Here is a 22,758-nt window from a genome sequence, read left to right on the forward strand (position 1 = left end):
AGAGAGAGAGTGTGTTCCACTGATGTATGGATGAGTGACCCTTTGTAAGTAGTGTCTCTAGCAGTGAAAGTCACCGCGGTGAATAAGGTGTGTGTGCTGATAACACTACATAGGGTTCACTGGGAGTTGCTTTGGAGAAAAGTGTCTGCTAAGTAAATACTTGTAAAATGTATTGCTTTGACGCTCTGATAACTCAAGGCAAATGGGAGATAGGAAACCAGCAGAGTACACTGATGGTAAACCAGTGCCATCATATTTGGCATTGGCTCCTAAAGCAAATTAACAGGTCACTTCAGGAATTAATGGCAGCATCATATTGCATAAATTTTGGTGGCCAAGGACCTAAGGAATTTCTTTGCAACTGAATTTGTCAAAACAATGTGAACTGTGGTCCAGGGATAGAAGTACTGCTAAAGGAAATTTGTCGAATTAAGTTTACTGTGCTGAGTTAATCTCTGCTGAATTTCATCATATAATTTAAACTGAAAGGTGCATCTGCTGACAACAGTACATTTTTTCAATTGTTTTCAAACTGGTGTTCCTTATGGAGCTCTTAACACCAGCAGTGTTTAAGCTATTAAACATGCATGATGCATTCAAATATTTAGACCCTTCCTTCCAGCTTTTAAAAGCTTTATCTCACTTTTTTCCCTTTGACTTTGCTCAGATTTCATGCATATGGGGAGATGTATTTAGTGGGAGACATTATTGAAAGTCAGTGATCACAAAGCAAAAAACGGTTTATTACTAGAAATATGACGTTGCAGATATGGAGGATTTCAGGAAATTACAAAAGCAAAAATAAGGTGAATTTTACTTTTTTTGCCATTTCAATCTGTCTTTATTTACTGCAAATTAAATGACGTACAAACGTTTGCTTTTAAATAAACCGCTCGGAAAGGTTTTCAGAAAGCAAAAGAAGAATGTAGAGTATTTTGAATCAAGGAAACAAAAATTTTCTTCTCGATTTGCAATGCTTGTGGGTGAAGGCGAATGGGTTTGCGTTCATGTTTCCATGCACGTCTGTCTCCTGCAATCAGTCTCATTGCAGAGATTTGTGTTCTTGAAGTGCTTTCACGGTGTGGCCCTAAAACGACAGTCCACTGGAAATTTGCGTTCTTAAAAACAATTACAATCTTTAAACTGTGCTGAACACACCGCCTCATCTCTGCTCAGCAGAAAATACAAGGGGCTTGAAACGACTGAATCTATGGGCCTTTATATGAGGAACGTATCACAATGTGTTCGTGTACTGGGCGCAAACACAAGTAGAGAAGGATTTTACACATCTGAGGCTATGGGTCTCGGACGTACGTCTCTGGAGCTGTGCATCTTTGGCCTTTTTTGATTGTTCCCCTGCAGCATTTTTTTCTGAAGCTTGCAGGTCTGTAGGTCTTTGAGACTGTGAGTCTTTCAGATAAACACATCTGGGTTGTAGATCATTGGTCTATGGGTCTTTGGATCTTTTTGAGCCATTGATAGTTGGGGCTGTAGACTTTTAAATGTGTGGGGGGGCAAGAATCTTTGCCTGTAGGTCGTAGGCATTCAGAGTCTTTAGACTGTGAAACCTAAGATCTTTGGGGAGGTCTGTATGTACGAGGCTTATCTTCTGAAAGCCCTTTTCAGACCAGCAGTGTTCGGACGACCCGCCGCCACTCTCAGTAATCATCTATTTTGTACTCAAAACCGTAGTCTGGCGTGGGCCATGTTTCCTCAAGGCCATCCTTGGAGGTGGGGTTCAGAAAGCTCTCTATCCAGTCATAGTTGGAGGGGAAGGTCTCGGTCAGCGGCTCAAATGTGGTTGTAGGTAGAAGAGTTGTGGTTGGTGGTAGAGTGGTGGTGGTGGTGGTGGTGATGGTGGTGGTGGGAGGCAGGGTGGTAGTCAAGTTGGCCCTCAGTCTCTGCTGCCTCAGCCTCCGTAGGCGGAGCAAACGTAGGCGGTGCAGCCGAGCATTTTCAGGCGAGAGACCCTTCCCAGTGCCAACCCTGTTCCCTCCACCAGCCCCTCCCTTGTTGTGTCCTCGATTCCGGTTGAAGGCCATGATTTGACGAATGCGGTCCCAGTTGGACTTGTTCAGGGTGAAGCTGCAGGAGGTTGCCCCCTGGTCATAGCCAACCAGACAGAGCCGTGTTTGGGGCGTGAAGCCCTCCGCTCGCACCGTCACACGGTACTCCCCAGGGTTGAGCAGCCTCCAGTAGTCTCCGGTGGCCGCTGAGCGGGACGAGAAACAGGACTGTTAAGCCAGAATAGAAAGCACCCCAGAGTATAACCTCTAAGAATGAACATTAAGAATCCGAACCTGAGAATCAAAAATGGGCACATTAACATAGAGAAAGGAAATTTACTACAAATAAACAAATAATACATTCATAATGTTTTTTATTACATTTTTACAAGCAGGCTAAGCACAGACAAATATTTCATTAACGTTCTATTTATTCTCTTGTAACAAATCTTGCCCAGAGCTTTTACAGGAACATTCACGTACAGGTGGTCCCCAGTTTACGATGGTTCGACTTACGAATTCTTGGACTTTACAATGGTGAGCTGGCAACAGACATTCAGTAGAAACCATACTTTGAATATTTATTTTTTTCCTGGGCAAGCGATATGCGGTGCGATACTCTCTCGCGATGTTGGGAAGCGACGGCGATCCGCCTCTCCCAGTCTGTCACACGGAGGTGTGTATTAGGTGTATTAAATGCATTTTCGACTTACGATATTTTCAATTTACGATGGGTTTTGCGAAACCCAACCCCATCGTAAATCAGGGACCACCTGTATTTCATACATCTACTAGACGTTGCCTTTTTCGGAAATATTTTGATCGTTTGGATCACAGATGTTTATAGTAGAACGGGATAGAACAGGTTAACTTCATAAATCGGGGGATATCTGTATTGTACATTAAAAATGTTTAAGTTCTCAAAACAGAGAAGTCACCTGTTTTTACATCATGCTTGATCCCCTCAACGGAGACTGTTGCATTTGCAACTGGGTTGCTCAGCACATCCCTCACCACACCCTTGATCCCACGATGTACCTGAAAAAACAGTCCAAGGACAAACTGAGATTCGTACACCTTCCAGTGGACAAAACTCTCTACAGTTGTGCACTGGTACCGGAACATTCTTCCTTCCTACAACTTAGAGGACATCCTTTCTTTACTATCACATTGATCAAACAGCCATTGGTTGTAGATGATCAGTCTTTTTGACCCCGTAGTTGTGTAAGGGGTCTTCAACTCTTTGTCACCTGCTCGATGAAGACCAGCAATGCCTCCCGGTTGCTCTCCCACTCAAGGGCCAGCTCACTCTCGTGGGGGAATTTGTCGCAGCCGACAAAGATGGACAGCTCGAAGCAGTTGGTGTGCAGGTAGCTGAAGTCGTTCATGCCTGAGAGAGACCAAGGATATTTTAGCAAGGACATTGAGCACATTATCCCTATATACGGTTGCTGTGTATTTTCCTGGATGCGATGGCTCCAAAGACCTTGGCTTGCTTTCTCTTCGTACTTACTGCCCACAGTGGACTTCCAGCTGGCACGGTTGACGATGCCCTGACCACCGGTGACATCGTCCGTGTGGCATGAGCCATGGTATGTCTCTGTCATGGTGAGGTGGCTGGAAGCATAAGATGTGGCTAGCCAACGGAACATGAAGTCATCCGGTGTCTCCCTCAGCTCCCCGTCCTTCTGCCAGTACATCCTGGCCCAGGTCTCTTCATTGATCTCGTCCTCCGCCTCCTGCCGCCCTGAGCGTCTCCCTTCTTGGCCAAGTGGTTCTATCTTGGGGGGACGCTGCATGTCGAAAGGATATGCCACCAGTTTTTCCCCACCCTGGATGTTTGCCCCCAGCACAAAGGGGTTCTTCTCCATCCAAGCAATAATAGCCCGGGTTTCCACGGCAACCTGATGAACAAATGAATACACACATTCGCCAGATAGTCACACCCACATCTACCAATACAGGAGTGAATATTTAATTCTGTGACAGGTTCCCAAAAGTGACTAAGCAAATAAAATACCGGTACATTTTATCTCATGTTCTGAATTTTCGAGTCACAAATGTTTGAAGATTAATTTTTCCACATTATTTATGTATTTTTAATTGTATATTCTTCACTTAATCTTCACTTAAAAAGCTACAGTTTTTCTGAGACATTTACAAAACTTAACCCATAATTAAATCAAGTGATGTCTGTATTACTATCCTCTGAATTGTACAGATAATAAAGAAAGCTGAAAGCGGCCCGAAACTGACAAACGTTGCACATGGATGATGATGAGGTTGTGGAAAAGAGTTTTTTATTTTTTTTTAATTTTCCGTAGGGTTAAATTAATTTTAAAGCTCTTTTGAAGTCTTACTGAGATTTTTAAAAATTTGTTATTGCTTTATCGGAGGTTTTTGCACAACTTAACCCCCAAATAAATTGAGGGGGACACACACACACACACACACATTTTCAGAACCGCTTGTCCCATACGGGGTCACGGAGCCTACCCGGTAACACAGGGCGTAAGGCCAGAGGGGGAGGGGACACACCCAGGACGGGATGCCAGTCTGTCGCAAGGCACCCCAGGCGGGACTCGAACCCCAGACCCACCGGAGAGCAGGACTGCGGTCTAACCCACTGCGCCACCGCACCCCCTAAATTGAGGGACATCTCAACAAAATACTTTTGTTGAATGTGAATTAGTGGCAAAACTGCCTTTCGCTTTTGGAATGAATTGAGATAAAAACTGACTCTTGGTCCCAGTTGTGTTCATATGGAACCAGTGTATCTAAGTACTGTATGAATTTGGTCAAAAATGAACGCAAGCCCTCTGAGTGTCACGCCCTCCTACTCACCGAGCCGTTCTCTACCAGGTAGTTCTCCGGTATGGGAATGTGGTGATTTGGGACAATACGAGGGACCCAACCCCGGTCTTCTGCCCCCCACAAAATGCTGTTAAGGTCAGGGAAATTCTGGAAGATGTCGTATCCCTCCTCTGTCCAGTGCCCTAGACCCCAGTTGCCCATTTCAGAGCCCTGGACAGCAGTAAAGAAAGATGCTGACATGGCACACACCGAGTGACAGGAACTGGGTAAAACTGTGAAGAATGAAACGAAAGATGGATCAACAGAGAGCTACCGACTCACCATTTCATAAGCTAGCTCATAGGCATCAGGGTTGAGCGAGGGCACCAAATGGATGCGCACGCCATCCACCAGGCGACGCACTCTGGGGTTCTCGTCATTGTACTCCCGACAGAGGAACTGCATGAGCAACAGCAGCAGCTCCCGTCCCAGAGCCTCGTTTCCATGGAGACCAGCCGTATAGCGGAACTCAGGCTCCCCTGATAGGGAAAACCCAGGGTTATTATAGATGAAGGTTAGAAAAAAAAAATAGATTACAATCAATATTGCTTTTGCGACATTTCATCGCCCACATGATAACTAGATTGTTGAACACATCACGTCACAAATTATAATAAAATCATCATGTACGACTACAGCATGGTCAGAATAGCTTTTCTAAGAGTCACTGTGTTCGCTGTGCTGACTGTGGTGAGTATGGAGACAGCTGCTGAAGCATGGCACAAATCCGGCGGGCCACCTGTCTCGTGCTCCCCGGGGTTGTCAGAGATCTCCATGGCGTACATCTTCAGCCCCTTGGAGCTCTTTCCAATGTTGTAGATCCTGGTGATATTAGGACACTCCTCATTGACTACTTTCATCAGCTGGGTGTAAAGAGAAACGACAACGCTGGGTCGGCTGAGTGTCAGCAAACAGGACAGGGTTGACAGAAAGATGAGACCAACCCCCCGGTGAAGATGGTCACGGGAGATCCGGGACCGATCTTCCTTGACTGCGGTGAGCCCTTGCTGAGAATGACGAGGTGTCCCAACAGTGCTCCATACCTGCCTCATCTCCTTGTAGTTGTGGTGCTTGAATTCCAGGTAATCCACGGGCGTGACCTCGTTCTCACTGAGGTGGTTGCCTGTGGGCAGACAGATGCTGTGAGGGGATGACTAGCGGTCATCATGGAGGACTGAAAGCTGAAAATGATGATTGAGGGAAAGGGTTTCCTTCGATGGCTCAGTCTCACAGTTGAATTTGAGGCTTTCTGACACAACGCAGCGGTATTACCTTCAGTGTCAGCGGTCAGCAGTGTGAAGAAGTGGAGAGCAAAATGAGCTGGGGTTTATACTCAATAAACATGCCCTGCAGTATCTGTCGCAAGAAAATAGGGGCAGTCCCCGGGTTACGAACGTCTGACTTGCGTACAAACCGTAGTTACGAACCACCCCCCGTAAAGCCTATTATATTAAAAATTTGCTTTACATAGAGTGATTCGTAATAAGAAACGAGCGCTACTTTGCGACACACATTAAAACACTGCGCATCCACAGCAGTTTGTTGTGTGGGCCTAAGGTAGGACAATGACTTCCTTCTCTTCCCATCCGCGTTCCCAAACCTACCTCGCTTTGCTCTTCCAAGTCCCGTCCCTCATTGTTCCACATCTCTTTGATAACGACCGTCCGCCTTGTCCCTTGACCACAGTTGCGGATCCTCGCCTCCGTTAGTTCGCCGATCGACTGACCACTCGCCCATCCCTGACCATGAGAACACATCTAGTCCTTTGATTCTGACTAAACGATCCTGCACTTGGGTCCAACCTCCTCCGTGTCCTCTCTTCATCATGACAGTAGCAACATTTATTATTATCTCTTTCTATGTCTCTCTATTATAAATACTGTAGTTACATTTATTATTATTACTGTACTGTTATATTAAAGATGTTAAAGTGTTTCTTTTATGTTTTTATGCATAGAAAGGTACATTATATACCGCATACTTCGACAAACATTTGACTAACTAACATTATATACAAACCGTGCCGAACCGTTCCGACTTACGTACAAATCCGACTTAAAGACAGACTTAGGAACGGAACTCGTTCGTAATCCGGGGACTGCCTTTGCTCTATGTGCAGCTACTCATGCGATGTGTACTGGTTTCTATGGCAGATTGTGCCAAATTGTAGTGCGTACTCAAGAATCATGCGCCTGGGTCCAGATCTCTCCTCGTGTTGATGTGCCGGACTCTTTCTATTGTTCTCTGAGATGAACGTCACTTTGGAGAAAAGCATTTGCTGAATGATAAAACATACACGTATAACGCCGCGTTTACGAAATAACGGGTACGTTGCGGCGTGGCTGTTCAGTCCACCGATAGCCTCTTGAGTCGTGTGTCATGCGGTGGGATGTCACTCACTGCTCAGCTGACAGGCCAGCACCTCGAGCCTCAGACAGAGACTGCCGTTCCAGCTCTGAGGGAGGACGCGAATGTAACGCGCCACCACGGGCTCGGCGAACTGGGACATCACCGGCGTGTCCTTGTCCACGTTTCCGAAGAAGAGCTGTCGGGCGTGGGGAGGATAGCATTACGCCATGGAGACACGGGCTACATTATGTATTCCTGGAGCTTCTTGCTGCGTTTATAACATTGTGCACAAAAACATTATGTCTTTCCATAGGTCTGCAATGTGGTTGGGAGCTGAAATTTCCAGACTTGTAAAGACAAAAGTTCAAAGGTCACGTTACACATTTTAACTTTTGAATGAAGGGTGTGCATTTCCAGGGGTAAAACTGTCTACTAGTCACACAGGGGGAATGATGTTTTGTTTTCTTTTCTTTTGTTCTGTTCTGTTTCTTTTTGTTGAGTTTCATTTAATTTTGTTTCGTTTTGTATTGTTTAGTTTTGTTTACCTTTATTTTCTTTTCTTTTGTTTAATTTTGTTATGTCTTCTCTTGTTCTCTTTCATTTCATTTAGTTTAGTTTTGTTTTGTTTCACTTTTGTTTTGTTTTGTTCTGTTTCATTTTGTTAAGTTTTATTTCATTTCGTTTCGCTTTGTTCTGTTTTCTTTTATTTTGTTTAATTTTGTTCTGTATTGTCTTGTCTTGTTTCGTTTCATTTAGTTTTGTTTTGTTTTGGTTCACTTTACTTTGCTTCATTTTGTTTTGTTTCACTTTTGTTTTGTTTTGTTTCACTTTGTTTCATTTAGTTTCATTTAGTTTTGTTTTGTTTCGATTCACTTTGTTTTCTTTTGTTTCGTTTCATTTTGTTTTGTTTTATTTTGATAGCAACGAGAGACTCACCCACTCAGCATAACCATCGTGAAGCACCGTCCAGTCCCGACTGTCGTTGCTGAAGGCCACGTGGTACGAGGAGACAAAGTCCTCACTAAGACAAGCGGAGCACACAAAAGAGGTGTCTCATTTGTCACGAGTCCAAATTACCGCCTAGCTTGACCATGTTTGGTCACCATGTGGCTTCTCTGACCCAAAGGCATCACCCTCTCACACACAGATTTTACAGTGAACTCTGGAGAAGCGCAGGATTGTTTGTGCCTTATTGCTCAAGCTCAGGGATTTAAACTGGAATTTAGGAACGAGGTTTCGCTTCCTCTTTAACCTCATCCAGTGAGTCAAATGAAAGCATCTCCTGACATCTATCAACAAGTGTAATTTGAATTATGAAGAAGACAGTAGCTGGGCCCTCCACCAACCCCCCAGCAGCATCAAGAGCAGCCCCCCTTACTGTGTCCTGGAGTCTCGGCCTTGAGTGATGACTCCGGTAAACTGGACCTCGCGGCGAGCATCCACTTCAAACCAGTGGTTCCGCTCCTCTGGGTCAGCGCACCAGGCACCGCCGTACATGTCGTCGTCATCGTCTGATCCCTGCAGCCGTTGAGGGGGCAGGACATAACGTTTATCGCAAAATCCAAGTCATTCCACCGTAGCGATACTATACCTTTATGTAATAGATATTGATATCGTAACAATTTCTGTGCCTATTAAATCACACAAAGAGATGCACTGAATAATTTCGTTTATAATGAAATGATCAAGGTGGTGACTTGACTGCTCCAGTTAAACCCAGCGGCTCCATTGTCCACAGCCATGGTCACGATCTTCTCAGCGCCCTACTTCGGTCACGTCCTTTGAACATGCCGAGAGGGGGCCGAGCTGCCCACCTGCATGTTGAGCCTCCCCCTCTGGGCTCCGAGGCCGTGGTGGGCCATAGAAGAAGCCAGCAGCTGGTCGTTCTCCACACGGTGAGACTCCATTCCCAGCGGGGGGCAAACTGCAAGGGCGCGAAGAGCAAACCAAGGTACAGAACAAACGTTTGCATGTGCTCTTAATGGATTTTATTGCGTGCATGAAGTCTGGCTGACACAAGGGAGCACAAGAGACGCCTGCAGTCTGATTTTACGCTCCGTACTTCTGTTCTGGACAGGGGGTGGGGAGGCCGTTCTGGGGAAAGACAGGGCAGGTCATTAGAGCACGACGGGAACTTGGGCCAAGAGCAACGTACAGTAGGCTCCTCGAAAACCCAACCACGGTGTTCATGTTACCCTTGGCCATTTTCCCCCTTCGCTGGGCAGTGCAGTATTTGGGAACCAAACTCAGAACACAGAGTTGGTTTTCTAGCTTCAGTTTATAGCTCCAAAACGGATGAGTCATGTGTTCATTGAAAAAGACCTGAAAGATTTGTTGTAATAAATACCTGTCTGCCATTACAACTGGCGCCTCAAGAGGCCTCATCCTTTTTTTTTCTGTTTCTCAGCAATTTGAAGCACGAGGGAGCTGGGTTCGAGGCTCGCCTCCGTTTCCAGCACAGTGGCCTCGTGCGGAGTTCTGCGCAAACGTTTTCGCTCGAGGCTCTTGGCCGGCGAGCCTCGTAGGCGAGTCACTGGGACACTGTTAGTGGCACCATGTTTCAGAGATCTGATGTTCATATTGAAAATTTGGAGCTCAGTCTCCGAACGAGCGCACGAAAGCAAAGGGACGATATAAACACGGCAAATGAAGACGACGAGATTCCGCCATACAGCTCCGCCCCAATGGTATGAACCTCGTACCGAGTGTGTTCGGCATGCGCTCCCTTTCTAATGAGCTCCAGCTTGTACCCTCTGCAGAACTCTACTAGTCTGTAGGTGGGGGGGGTTACATTGTGTGTTGTGTACAATGTCTACCGTGTGTGCGCTGTGTGAGTGTGTAGTATTAAGTAGGTCTCTTATCTGAGTGTGTGTGTGTGGGTGTGTGAGTGTGCGACTGTGCATGAAGCAGAACAGCACGCCTCTCTTCTGGTATTTTCCATGGCTGGGTTCCTAGATCCAACGAGCATCGCTCAGCTGGAACTCATTTCCTCACAAATTGTGTTTGTACGACTGAGCTGCTGTGACGGCCTCTGCCGGGGAACCGTGTGCCGTCGGTGTTCGACCCAAAATCGGAAGATATTCCTCCCGCCTCCGCCGATACGTATTTTGCAGCACTTTTCCACAGTCTCTGATCCGCTTTCGACCCAACTTTGCCGCGCTCTATACGCACCCATCCCACACCTGCCTGCGAGTTCATCAGAACTACTACAACAGGTACCACACAGGCTCGTAACATTAATCTCCAACTCGAAGCCCCTTTACCAGCTTGCTTCCATATAATTTTGGAATTGTGGAATAAAATATAGAAGCGCTGACTAAGCAAGACGGAACGGTCAGGTCTGGTTTCTTCAGTGGCCTGAGGGATGAGACAGCGTTCTTACTCTTTGGTTCCATATAGACGGGAGGCGGCTTCACTTTGGCTTCCTCTTCCTCCTCCTCCCACTTCTTCCTCTCTCTTTCTGTTGAAGAAGATCAGAGGAAGATAGTGACTCGGCATGACACCACTGCAGCTATTCGGGGGGTCCGTTCGGTCATCATCGCTACACCCCAAGTCTTGATCATCTGCTACACCCCAACCAGACCGCTACGCTCTTCCACATCTGCCCGCTTGGTGGTCCCACGTATGAAAGTTAAAGTATGGAGGTTTTCGGTTCTGGCTCCATTGTTGTTGAATGAGCCCCACCCCCACTCAGAACTGCTGAATCTCTGATAGATGGAATTATGTGTTCTAGGAGCTTACAGAATACCATACCCATGTCTTCTTAGTGCGAGGCAGCTGGTAGTGTAGTGGCTAGAGCTGCTGCATTTGAATCTGAAGGTCACAGGTTCAACCTCCACCTCTGGCTGTAGTACCCTTGAGCCAGGTACTTACCCTGAATTACTCCAGTAAAATTACCTAGCTGTATGAATGGGTAAATAATTGTAACCTTAACACTGTAAGTTGCTTTAGAGAAAAGCATCAGCTAAATGAATACATGTAAATCTCAGAAATATTTAATAGATTATATGAGCTCCATAACTGGAGGCTCTATTGTTGAGAAGCTGCTGCCCTGGAAAATTCCATACCGAGAAAAAAAGAGAGATCATTTTAAGCTGACTGACATATTGGGGGGGGGGGGCCAACACTGCACTTGTTTGTTAAGTGTGTCATAAGTCCCGGTGTCATCAGGGTCACTGTCCATTTGCTTTGGGTGTCTCCATCAAAGCACTTAAGGTGAGGTAAAATCGGTCCTTTGAGTTCCCGTACAGAATCAGCCTGGACTTTCAACTCATCCAGCAAGTTTGCTCTGCTAGGTGCACTTCTTCTCTTCTACACCGGAGACGCAGCGTGTCCCAGGTCAGGAAAATCTCAAACATCGTCCAGTGAAGCAAGTGAGCAGGACACACATGGTGTGTGCCCTGTTTCTTTCCCTCTCTCCTCCTACGCACCCCCCCCATCCCTTGTTACCGAAACACAACTTGCACTGCCCATTGGCATTCCAGTCCTGCCCTCTGGCCTTTGTCTAATTCTGTACAAATACCACAACACAGCCTCCCCGCCCACATTTTACATTTATTTACTTAGCAGACACTTTTCTCCAAATCGACTTCCAATGAGCTCTGTGTAGTGTTATCAGCCCACACATCTTATTCACCGCGGTGACTTATGCTGCTAGATACACTACTTACAAAGGGTCACTCATCCATACATCAGTGGAACACACACACTCTTTCTCTCACACACTATGGGGGAACCTGAACAGCATGTCTTTGGAGTGTGGGAGGAAACCAGAGCACCCGGAGGAAACCCACACAAACACTGGGAGAACATGCAAACTCCACACAGACCGAGTGGGAATCGAACCCACGTCCTCTCGCACCCCCCAGGCACCGTGAGACAGCAGCGCTGCTCGCTCTGCCGCCCTGCTAATTTTCACTACGTTTCCCATCCAGTCCCAAGTAATACACTGCTTGACCATTATTACTCTGTCACTAAGAACACAGCTTGACTGGAAGCTCTCCCACCCACGCAAGAGATCTTTCTGGAACACAAAGACAAACAGAGCAATTGGCCTTTAAAGAATGTTCATAAACAATATTCTAAGCTCTCTTCTCTCTTTCTCAACCACGGCGATAATGAGCATTGAGTGAGTCATACCTTTCTCTTCCTTCTCCTTCCGAGCCCTCTCCCGCTCTTCCTCGAGCTTCTTTTCGGCTGTTGTGGAAACAAAAAGGAGCGGTTGGCGGCCGCTAGAGTGGGGCTGAGACGTGCGAGTGTCAGTGGTGTATGGTGGGCACCACGGGCTTACAGCCCCACAGTCAGACAGCACTTAGTGAAGCTCTGCTTTATCAGGTGTCTCCTCTCAGGAAGAAGCCGCTGTGAGAGTTGGAGGGCAGGCTGAAGAAGGACGACTAGTTTTTCATAAGAAACGTCAAGTCAGCGGATGGGTGTTTCTGCGATTTAAAGCTGAGCCGCTATACGCACCGTTGTCGTCGTAGTCGTACTCTTCGTACCAAGGGATGGGGTGAGGCGGAGGGGACGTCTCCTCTGGAATTCACAGAAGCACAGGAGCAGAGTCTTTAATGATCGAATTTCCCACACAACCCAACACTACATTGCGAACGACTCAAATACACGTAAATAACACACATCAGATGTTTCATGATACGTACTTATTGAACATATACATGTCAACAGAACCACCACCCGCTCCCTTAATCCCAACCCTTCACCTGTCTCGTAGGCCCTTTCCATCCAACTTATTTCTTCCATCTCTCCGATCACTGATCCCTCTCTCTCCTCTGGTTTCTTCCCATCTGTCTTCAAAATTGCCCTCATCTCCGTTCAAGAAACCCTCTGTGGACCTCAACGGAGTCCAGATCTACAGGCCAATCTCTCTCATCCCTTATCTGTGAAAAACCCTGGAATTTGCAACCTGTGGTCAGTTCTCTGTATACTCAGCTCTTCCTGCTTTTCCCCCTCCAGGAGCTACAGAGGTTTCCTCATCACCACCTACTTGTTGGATATCACTGCCTGGATGTCTGCTCACCACCTACAACTCAACCACTCCAAAAACAGAGGTCCTTCACCTCCCAGGCGGTCCGTCCTCCTGTCGAGAACCCTCTATTAAACTGGACAACTCAAGTCTGTCTTTCTCTCAACTTATCGAAGCCACAACCTTTTTCTGCAGACACCTCCTGCATAACATCCGCAGGATTCGCCCACGTCTCACAACAAACTTTATATTACTCCTGCCTCAGGCCACGGTGATGTTCCGCCTGGACTACTGCAACTCCCTCCTGCCTGGTCTCATGGCCTCCTCCATGAAAGCTCTCTAGATGATACAGAATTCCTCAGGACGAGTGGCGTTTTACCAGCCAAACCGCTCCCGTGTATCCCCTTCCTCATCTCTCTGCATTGGATTCCTACAGCTGCCCGGATAAAATTCGACACTCTGGTAACAGCTGACAAGACCATCAATGGATTTGTTCCCTGACATCTACAGGACCTGATCACTGGCTACACGCCGACCAGACTACCCACTTCTGCCTGCTTTTTGGCCCCACTCGCAAGAGGTCCAAAATCAAAAGCACAAAGATTTTCAGTGTGTTGGAATGAGCTCCCCCTCTCACTCAGAACTGCTGAATCTCTCTCTACATTCAAGAAGGGTCTCAAAACTCACCTCTTCCAGATTTACTTCTCTCCAGACCTCCTGTCTCCTATATATTCCATCATTTGTCACAATTACCTTTGTATTTCTTATCAATTCATTATGGTGGGACTTATTTAATGCTAGTATTCATGTCGATCACTTTGAAAATGTTGCACTCTCTGCTAGTTCTACATCCAGTTACCCATGTAATGCATGGTCAAGCACAGTGACCAAGCCTGCACTCAGCAAATTATCAGAAAAACATACTTATACTGTGTAGTGTTTACATTTGCTTGAAATATTACATGTCTATATCTTCACTGGAAACAGAAAAGCACCTTCCTCAAGGTACGGCTTCAATTCTGTACATGAGATGTAAACTAAGGGCAAAGAATTTATTTACCCAAACTGGACCAATGAGTGAATCCACATGTGATTGTAGTTATGGCTTCATGCAGGCTAACCAAACTAAAGGTCTGAGTTATGATAATGTTTTGCCCACGCTAGCAGAGGGTGGTTTTTTAAGTGTGGTCACATGTGAAGGTCTGCATGTGTTTATTGTCAATAAAGTGTAATTATAGAGAGCCGCCTCTGCTTGTCCACATTGGAGGAACCATAAACAGAGCCCCAGAGTTCCTTCCCGCCACCTCTGACCGTGCTTTCACTTTGCATGTAAACAGGCCATTGCCTGTTCCCAGGACAGTGATGAATGGTCTCCTGTTTGGAGTCGAGTCGAGGGGCTTATTATTATAATGCTTAACTGAGATTTTAGATTTAAAAATCTGTGGGCACAAAAAGCTCCCCACCCATTTGAAAATCCTAAGTTGAGCCCTTTTGAGAAGTGAGAGAGTTACAAATTGAACCTCGATGGTCCTGGTGATAAAACCCAAAAGTCCTCACTCGCCCCTTCATCCCATTCCACAGCACGGCACAGTTACCTGGGATAAAGGGGTACGACTCCTCCGTGGGTTCTGCTTCCTTGCCGTCGGGGAAGGGCTCCAACACATCATCTGTCCAGAGATTGAGGATGCTAACACACACGGGGTCTATGCTGAGCACCAGTTGGTTCCCCTTGTGCGCAACACAGGCTTCACAAGGTGCTTAAAGAAGCAGTCAAGACAGTAGATTGTGTTTCTTGAATAAAAAAGTGAACTGAGAATTAAGGGTTATTCAAGGAAGCTACATGCAACCGATGACTCTTCCAGCTAATAAATGCCTTTGCATTTTTTTCTTACATTACATTAACTCCTTTAGCTGACACTTTTCTCAAAAACAACTTACAGTGTTGAGGCTACAATTATTTACCCATTTATACTGCTGGGTAATTTTAGGATAAGTACCTCATTCAAGAGTACAACAGAGGGAAGGAAAGCTTGACCCTGCAACTTTTGGGTCCAAAGGCAGTAGCTCTAACCACGACGCTACCAGCTTCTCCAAAACAAAGCCAAGAGTCAATCCCAACCCTGCAGGGAGTGGTTTGGCTCATGACCCCAGGCTGCGGACTGAATTACAAAGGCAGATAAAAATGCAGATTTTCTATCATTCTTAAAGCTGCATTAAAAGGGAATAGTTTTAAACGTGCATTTGGCGTCCCAGTAGTCCTCTTCGGTCTCTTTCAGAGTCTTTGTCACCGTGCTTGGGGGTATGGGTGCCTCGGGTTTCCCAAACACATCTACAGAAAAATAACCAAAGGCCAGTCATCATGATTTGTCATTCAGTGGTTGCAGAACCATGAATCCGCTAAAGACACATTTTTTTTCTAACATGATCCATTGCGCTTCGTCTGCTTGTTCCATTTAACCATCTTCTCTTACCCTGGTCAGGATAAAGAGTATCTTCTTTTTCTGGAATCTTATGGTCTACCGTAGGGAGCACTGCTGGGAAAAAGTGTTTGCAGTTACAAGAGTGACCTCCAGGTCATAAAAAGATAGGCCATTATATAATACAGCTTGAGTTTGACATCTGGCTTTGCCTCTTTTGGTCAGTTATGTGTTCTGAGGACTACATTGTGTGATCAAAAGATATCAGTGATATACACACACACACACAGCCTGAAACCACCTGTCCTATGCAGGGAGCCAGAGCCTAACCCGGCAACACAGGGCAGAAGGCCGGAGGGGGAGGGGACACCACTCCATCACAAGGCACCCCAAGCAGGACTTGAACTCGAGACCCACCGGAGAGCAGAACCCCCTCAAACCCACTGCACCACCACACCACTGCACTCCCCTCCCCATGAGACATAACATCTATCAACTATTGGACAAATAGAAAACTGAGGGAAGAGAATTTCTCCTTGCCGGTCAACTAGGATTGTCAAAGTCTTTGAATCCAACTTAATTCACAAGTTCTTTGCTTTAACTTGCTACTCTAATCCCATTCTTCGTCACGATGGAAAGCTCAGCACATTTTACTTGAACAGAGAGGAGCTGACATTCTGGAGGAATGAGAGATATCAGTTTTTTTAAGGTTTCAGCTCGAGTATGAATCAGGTTGCCATGACTTTATATGAGAGACGCCCACTCGTGAGCCATGGTAGGACTACTTACACTTGTCCCATCCCAGCTCAGTCCGAAACGTCTCTTCCTCCTCCTCCAGGCCAGGTTGCTCTACTGGCTTCACTTCTTCAATGGTTTCTTTGGTGGGCATGGGTATTTTGGTGGGTTTGGCTTTCTTGGGTGCTTTTGTGGCCTTGGGCTTCTTGGTGGGCTTTGGCTTCTTGGTGGGCTTTGGCTTCTTGGTTTGTCGGGGGGGCTTGGTGGGTTTAGGTTTTTTGGTGGGTTTTGGGAGCTTTGGTTTCTTGGTGGACTTGGGGGCTTTCTGCTTCTTGGCTTTAGCCTCCTTTTCTGCTGCTTTCTTAGCTTTAGCTGGATGGTTGGAGAAGAACAAGAGAGAGGTGACCCCATGAATTTTTCTGGCCTGATATTCTCTCCCATTTTGTAGAGGAAATTAAAGTCATGAAAATGTACAAGCACCACTCAAACCTTGACTTATAAGAACACAACAGAATAACAAATGTGATGTTTTGGTGTTGTGTAACTACAGGCCTTTTTGATATTAACCGACACAGACGCAGCACAAGCTGCTGACTCTGGCATTTTACAGAAACCAGTTTGTTCTGATTTAAAATGCAAATCCCAAAAGGAAAAAATGTGGCCTGCTAAAAAAAAAAAATGCTTAAAAAAAGCTGCCCGGATCAAATTTAAGACCCTGGTTACGGCCTGCAAATGCATCTATAGAACACACACACAATGTCTACAGCTGCTTGCCCTGAGCGGGGTCGCAGCAAGCCAGGGCCTAACCTGACATTGCAGGGCACGGGGCCGGGGGACACACACCCCGGACGGGACGCCAGTCCACCACAGGGAACCCCAAGCGGCCCTCGAACCCCAGACCCACCATGGAGCAGGCCCAGGCCAAACCTGCTGCACCACTGTGCCCCCCCTCCCTTCAGTAGAACTGCTCCCAGATATCTACAAGACCTGATCATCTGCTACACCCCAACTAGACTGTTATGCACATTTAAAAATTCTCTAAAAACTCACCTCTTCCAGACTCAGTTGGCCCATCATCTCTTGAGTTCATGTAAGGTGTAAATGTGCATGCACCATAACTTTAAGATAATGCCTTTTAAACAATGGATAAACCTTTACACAGCTATTCCTGTAATGTAACGTAAATGTTTATATGTACCTCAAAAAACATTACTAGGAAGATGATCAGGAGTCGTTGATATTCGGATAAAGTTTCATGCAGCTACTCGTGTGATGAACGTTGGTTCATATGGTGAAAAGAAACAAACTAACGGCACTTAAGAATCACACGTCTGCATCTAAGTGTCTCTTTCTGCTGATGTAATGAACACATTGTATTTTCTACGAGATGTTCGTCACTTTGGAGAAAAGTGTCTGCTAAACACACACACACATTTTCTGAACCACTTGTCCCATACGGGGTCACGGGGAACCGGAGCCTAACCCTGCAACTCAGGGACATAAGGCTGGAAGGGAAGGGGACACACCCAGGACGGGACGCCAGTCCATCACAAGGCACCCCAAGTGGGATTTGAACCCCAGACCCACCGGAGAACAGGACCCGGTCCAACCCACTGCACCCCCCTAAATAAATACATGTAAATGTAAATGTAAAAAAGATAAGTACTCATAGGTGTAATATCAAAGCCTGGCTTTCGCTATGAAAAAGTACCTTTAACTAAACATATACAGTCATGATCTCATGATCTCTTTTCGCCTAACCCAATACCTGTGATAGAGCAAGTCACAGTCCAGATCCCAATGCCCCCAGTGGGACTGATCTTAGTTTTCAAATATTTGGCAGACTGAGAGAGCAGGCTGAAACCCATATTCATTTAGGCCATGTTCACCCTAAGTCATGTCGCAGTCCAGGAGACGAGACCTGAAACACCAGGAAAAATGTGTAAAAATGCGGTGAGACCTCTGTCTGACCTGTCTTTGACCTCTGTCCAACCATTACTGAATGGTTAACGATTACTTCTTTAGGTTACCATTGTGTTCTTCTGCACTTCACTGAGTAACTGGAAGAATATATATGGCTCAGAAGAGAGATATAGGAAAATAGGAGCAGAACGCAACACAAGATGGTGTTTATGGTCATTAGACAAGGAACATATGTTCAGCTTTGGAGGGAAGCTGAGCAAAGGCTGGACAGGAGCCGTACCAAACAGAAACGAAGGAGTCGTTTCAAGGCTGCGCAAAGTGCTTGTACGTGGGAGAACAAGACTGGCGATGAGCGCCAAGGAGGCTGTCCGCAAGCGAGCGCAGATGTGTGTGAAGATCCGAGGTCTGGTTTGCATCAGGCACTGCGATGCCAGAGGACGTTCGCCGCAGTGGATGGTGCTGGACGAGCTGGCTTTGTGGAAATGCCAAAGTGTGGGACCCACTCGTGAACATTTACATTTGGTCATTTGGGTGATACTTTTATCCAAAGCAACATACAGCATTAGAGTTACAGTTATTACAAGCTTACACTTAGTTATCCATTTATACACCTGGGTAATTCTACTGGAGCAATTTAGGGTAAGTACTACAGTTGGAGATCAAACCTGCAACCCATGGCTCCAAAAACAGAAGCTCTAACCACTATGCTACCAGCTGTCCCTCTGTCCTGCTATGAAGCAACCTTTTTTGATGTAAAATATCATATTCTACATCACAACTTCAGGGGAAAGCTTCACGTGTTGTTATTGTGTGTGTGTTTTGAACAATAGCTGACCAGTTAGGAGTGGAACAGCCAAAAGTTGAGCAACACTGGTCATTTACATGTGTTTATTCATCAGACACTTTTCTCCAAAGCAACTTCCAGTGAACTCTATCTAGTGTTATCAGCCCACACACCTTTTTCACCATGGTGATTTACACTGCTAGATACACTACTTACACAGGGTCACTCATCCATACATCAGTGGAACACACACACACTACAGGTGAACATGAACAGCATGTGTTTGGAGTGTGGGAGGAAACCAGAGCACCCAGAGGAAACCCACACAGACATGGGGAGATCACTCAAACTCCATACAGACTGAGCATGGATCGAACCCACATTCTCTCGCGCCACCGAGGCATTACAAGACAGCAGCACTACTCACTGTGCTACTGTCACCAACAGAACATGATGTATAATTGTGATTAAGAAACAATGTCAATACGATATCAACAATGCAAACGTGATAATAATCTAGTGTGCCATTTTATATCAACAATATCAAATGACACACTAGATTAGTAGCACACTGGCAGTTTTTCATTCAGTCATTTATTCATTTATTCATTGTTTCATTGTCAATAATCACTTACTCAGTACAGGGTCGCAGTGGTCCAGAGCCTATTCCAATAGTGTAAGAGAGGGGTTACAGTAAACAGTACACCAGTCCATTGCAGGGCAGTCACGCATACACTCACTTTTACTTGCACGCACACACATATGCACACATAGATATACAGACACACACGATTGCCAGTTTACAGTCACCAGTTCACCTGAAACACATGTCTGTGGAGTGTGGGAGGAAATTAGAGCATCTGGTAGAAACCCACATGAACACTGGGTGAAGACAGAAACTTCAGATACTCCTGCAATGTAGCAGTGCAGACGGTAGTATCATACCCTTGAAGAGCACAGGTTCGAATCGTGCTCTCGTTGCAACCCTTGACAAGGGTTCTTTCCTTGAACTGTTCCAGAAAAAAATATATCCAGTCATGTAAATGGGTCAGTAACTGTAGTTTACCTTGGACAAAAAAAGCACTGGGTGACTGAAAAAAATATATGTTATTAATTTTTTTACTCAAAAAATGTATCCATTTCATAACTTTCTGCCAGCAAGGCACTCTTTCAGAAAGGAATTGCTATGTGTAAAATTCCCTAACGCACAGTAAATCAAAAGATCAGCATTGTGCAGAAGCCCAGCATTTAGCCATGATTTCCCTGCCATAGCACTTTTAACCACAGACAGTCCTGCTGTTTCAGCCTGAATGAGGGAACGAAAGAGAGGCCTCCGAGAGGAGGTGCAGTGCTCGTAAACTCTTGATAGTCGCTCTTCCCGTGCCATAAACCTGCTGGATTTCTCATTTACTATGGGAAAGAAATCATTGCACACGTACAGGGCTCTTTGGCCCTTAAACTGGACAAGGTAAAGGTAACCCGAACATAAGTACATGTGTCAGTACTTCACTCAACCAGTCACGACATTGAGAAATGTCTCCAGCTGGTAAAACAGCTTCCCATATACTATGCTTTACCACTGTACATAACCTGCATTGGACCTTCTTACCTGCCAAAACTTCCTCGGGGGATTTCTTGACCACAGGTTTGACTTTTCCAGCATCCCTCTCAGGGTTGGGGTCATCCATCATCATCCCTTCCGCTGGCTCACCCAGCGTGAGCACCTCCCTCCGGTGTCTAGAGGGTCTCCTGTCCTTCACCACACTGACCCCTGTAGTCTCGCCATCTGCAATCACTGAGGACACCGACACCAAGGCCGTGACCAGTAGGGTGGTACCGAGAAATAGTCCCGTGCCCCTCATTGTTTCGCACTGCTGGAGTATCAGCCCCGAACCAGCAGGTGAAGGAGACGATTGAGCTCTGCTCTCAAAGTCTTCAGAATTTTCTGCAGAAACTCCAGGGAAAAAGGGAAAGAGGGACTCTTCTTCAAACCTCAAGCGTGGATTTGGGTTCCAGGAGTCCAAGGTTTTCACCAAGGAGTCACTCAATTGTAAAGTGGCCTGCAGCTAAAGACAGTTCTGATGAAGGTGACCAGTATCAGACCAAAGTCAGATCTGGAAATATCAGGTTGCTGTCAGGGTCTGGAAGGTGTTGGGATCTCGGGGGTTTGTCCAGGTTGGTCCGAATGGCTTGCTGCAGATGGTGGGGAGGAATCTTCCAGTCTGCGCTTATGCCTCAGCGCTGAGCTGCAGCGTAAAGCTGGGACGAGTCACGATGGGCTCAGCAGCGGGAGTCCAGCTGTGGGCAGCGAGAGCTCTGGAGCGTTTTCTTGCTGTTCCTGTCCTGACAAAGGTTCTTGCGCAGAGGAATGCCTCCAGAAATGTCCTCCTCAGCCTGTCATAGAGCGAGGGGTGAGCAAAATGGTTACGGGGGGCGGGAAACCTTGCAAGACACCACATTCCAGAGGTGGAGGCCAGGGGACGGGGTAGGAGAGGGGGGTTGAGGGTGAGGGAGACGGAGACACAGAAAAAGAGAGAGAGTGAGAGAGAGAGAGAGAGAGAGAGAGAGAGAGAGAGAGAGAGAGACGTGGCTCCTAATCCTTCTTTATTGAAAGCACACAAAGTCCAGGCTTGGCATTTCTCAGCGAGGTGAGTAAGATGCCTTGCTAATCTTTCTCGTATTTCCGTAACTGAATATTAAACTTCGGTCTTTGCTTCGGAAGAAAGTGGGAAGCTGAAAAGGGACGGAAAAACGGGAAAGAAAACAAAGTGCTTAAGGCAACAAAGTGAAATACATTTCAGTCAGAGAAGAGTTTTCATCAGTCTTAGGAGGAGAAGTACTGCTAGCGATGGTGGTGGAAGCAGCAGTAGTAAGTAGTACCACTAGCAGGAGTAGGAGTAGGAGTAGATGTGTGGTCTCCAGCAGTTTCCTTGCTCTTTCCAGATGTTCTAGCCCACGCCAGAGCCACGCTGGATGGAAAACTCATTGGTCCTTTAAGAGCAGCTATCTGAAAAGTGGAGATCGTTCCATGGGTCCGAAGGGGGTCCATTCCACCCACGCGCTCCGTCCGTTCCCAGCCAGTCCACACACGCGTTGAAACGACTCCGGAAGTGGCAAACCGTACAAAAAACGCAACCCCACGGTGCGTTTCTGTGTGGGTGACGGAGATACGCCGAACCCAACCAGAGCCTGTCAGCAAAACCTAAATTAAGAGAAATGGATCACCTCAAAGTAAAGGGAGGGAAAATGTGCGTTTAACTATCATAATTGAGTACAGATGGGTCTCATGGCATGTTTTCTGAATGAGGGAGTCGTAGAGCTCCTTTTTGCTGTGTAAGGCCATGTCTCAGCTGCAGCTTTGTTTTCGTAGACCAAACTTCCTCTATAAACACACGGCTTTGGAAAGTCCAGCGCGTCCGGTGACTGAGAGGGACTGTCAGTGTGAATCAGGAGACATGGGTTTGGCTGGAGATACACGCATATTCCATATTTCCTACTCCATGCGGTGAGGGTGCAGGGCAGACGGGGCTGTGGACCCATCCTGAATGGATCAGTGAAAATGCAAGAAGTTCTCCCTGAAGCGTAGCTCCCTCGACCTGCTACCCTGGTTCCTCTGGTTCCTTGCAGCGACCCTTACCTGGGTAGGGCTAGGAGTTCTCAGACCTCCAGAAGGTGTTTGTCCTCGTTACTTGTGGACCGTTGCCGTTTCTAGTG

At 46.4% G+C, this 22,758-nt stretch overlaps 1 protein-coding gene across 1 annotated transcript; it reads right to left on the reverse strand.

The window, feature by feature from the left end:
• Positions 1-818: 818 nt before the first annotated feature.
• Positions 819-21,009, reverse strand: aebp1a (AE binding protein 1a). The gene is made up of 20 exons (XM_018754797.2): positions 20,654-21,009; positions 16,392-16,709; positions 15,657-15,716; positions 15,425-15,514; positions 14,781-14,852; positions 12,675-12,737; positions 12,348-12,404; positions 10,591-10,668; positions 9,023-9,132; positions 8,587-8,726; positions 8,145-8,229; positions 7,260-7,404; positions 5,903-5,982; positions 5,599-5,722; positions 5,142-5,338; positions 4,851-5,030; positions 3,520-3,910; positions 3,257-3,396; positions 2,945-3,044; positions 819-2,212 (listed from the first exon to the last, which is right to left on the reverse strand). Exons 1-20 carry the CDS (start codon positions 20,904-20,906, stop codon positions 1,659-1,661), a joined length of 3,237 nt encoding a protein of 1,078 aa, XP_018610313.2. The 5' UTR covers positions 20,907-21,009; the 3' UTR covers positions 819-1,658.
• Between the last annotated feature and the right edge of the window lie 1,749 nt (positions 21,010-22,758).

The sequence above is a fragment of the Scleropages formosus genome, chromosome 6 (genome assembly GCF_900964775.1).
Source record: "Scleropages formosus chromosome 6, fSclFor1.1, whole genome shotgun sequence".
Lineage (NCBI taxonomy): Eukaryota > Metazoa > Chordata > Actinopteri > Osteoglossiformes > Osteoglossidae > Scleropages > Scleropages formosus.

Coding starts and splice junctions, on each gene's coding strand:
- aebp1a (XM_018754797.2), bottom strand. CDS start 20,906: ATGAGGGGCACGGGACTATTTCTCGGTACCACCCTACTGGTCACGGCC. Junction 5,723..5,902: donor ACTACAAGGAGATGAGGCAG/GTATGGAGCACT, acceptor CTTTACACCCAG/CTGATGAAAGTAGTCAATGA. Junction 3,911..4,850: donor ACCTGGTAGAGAACGGCTCG/GTGAGTAGGAGG, acceptor TTTGTTCATCAG/GTTGCCGTGGAAACCCGGGC.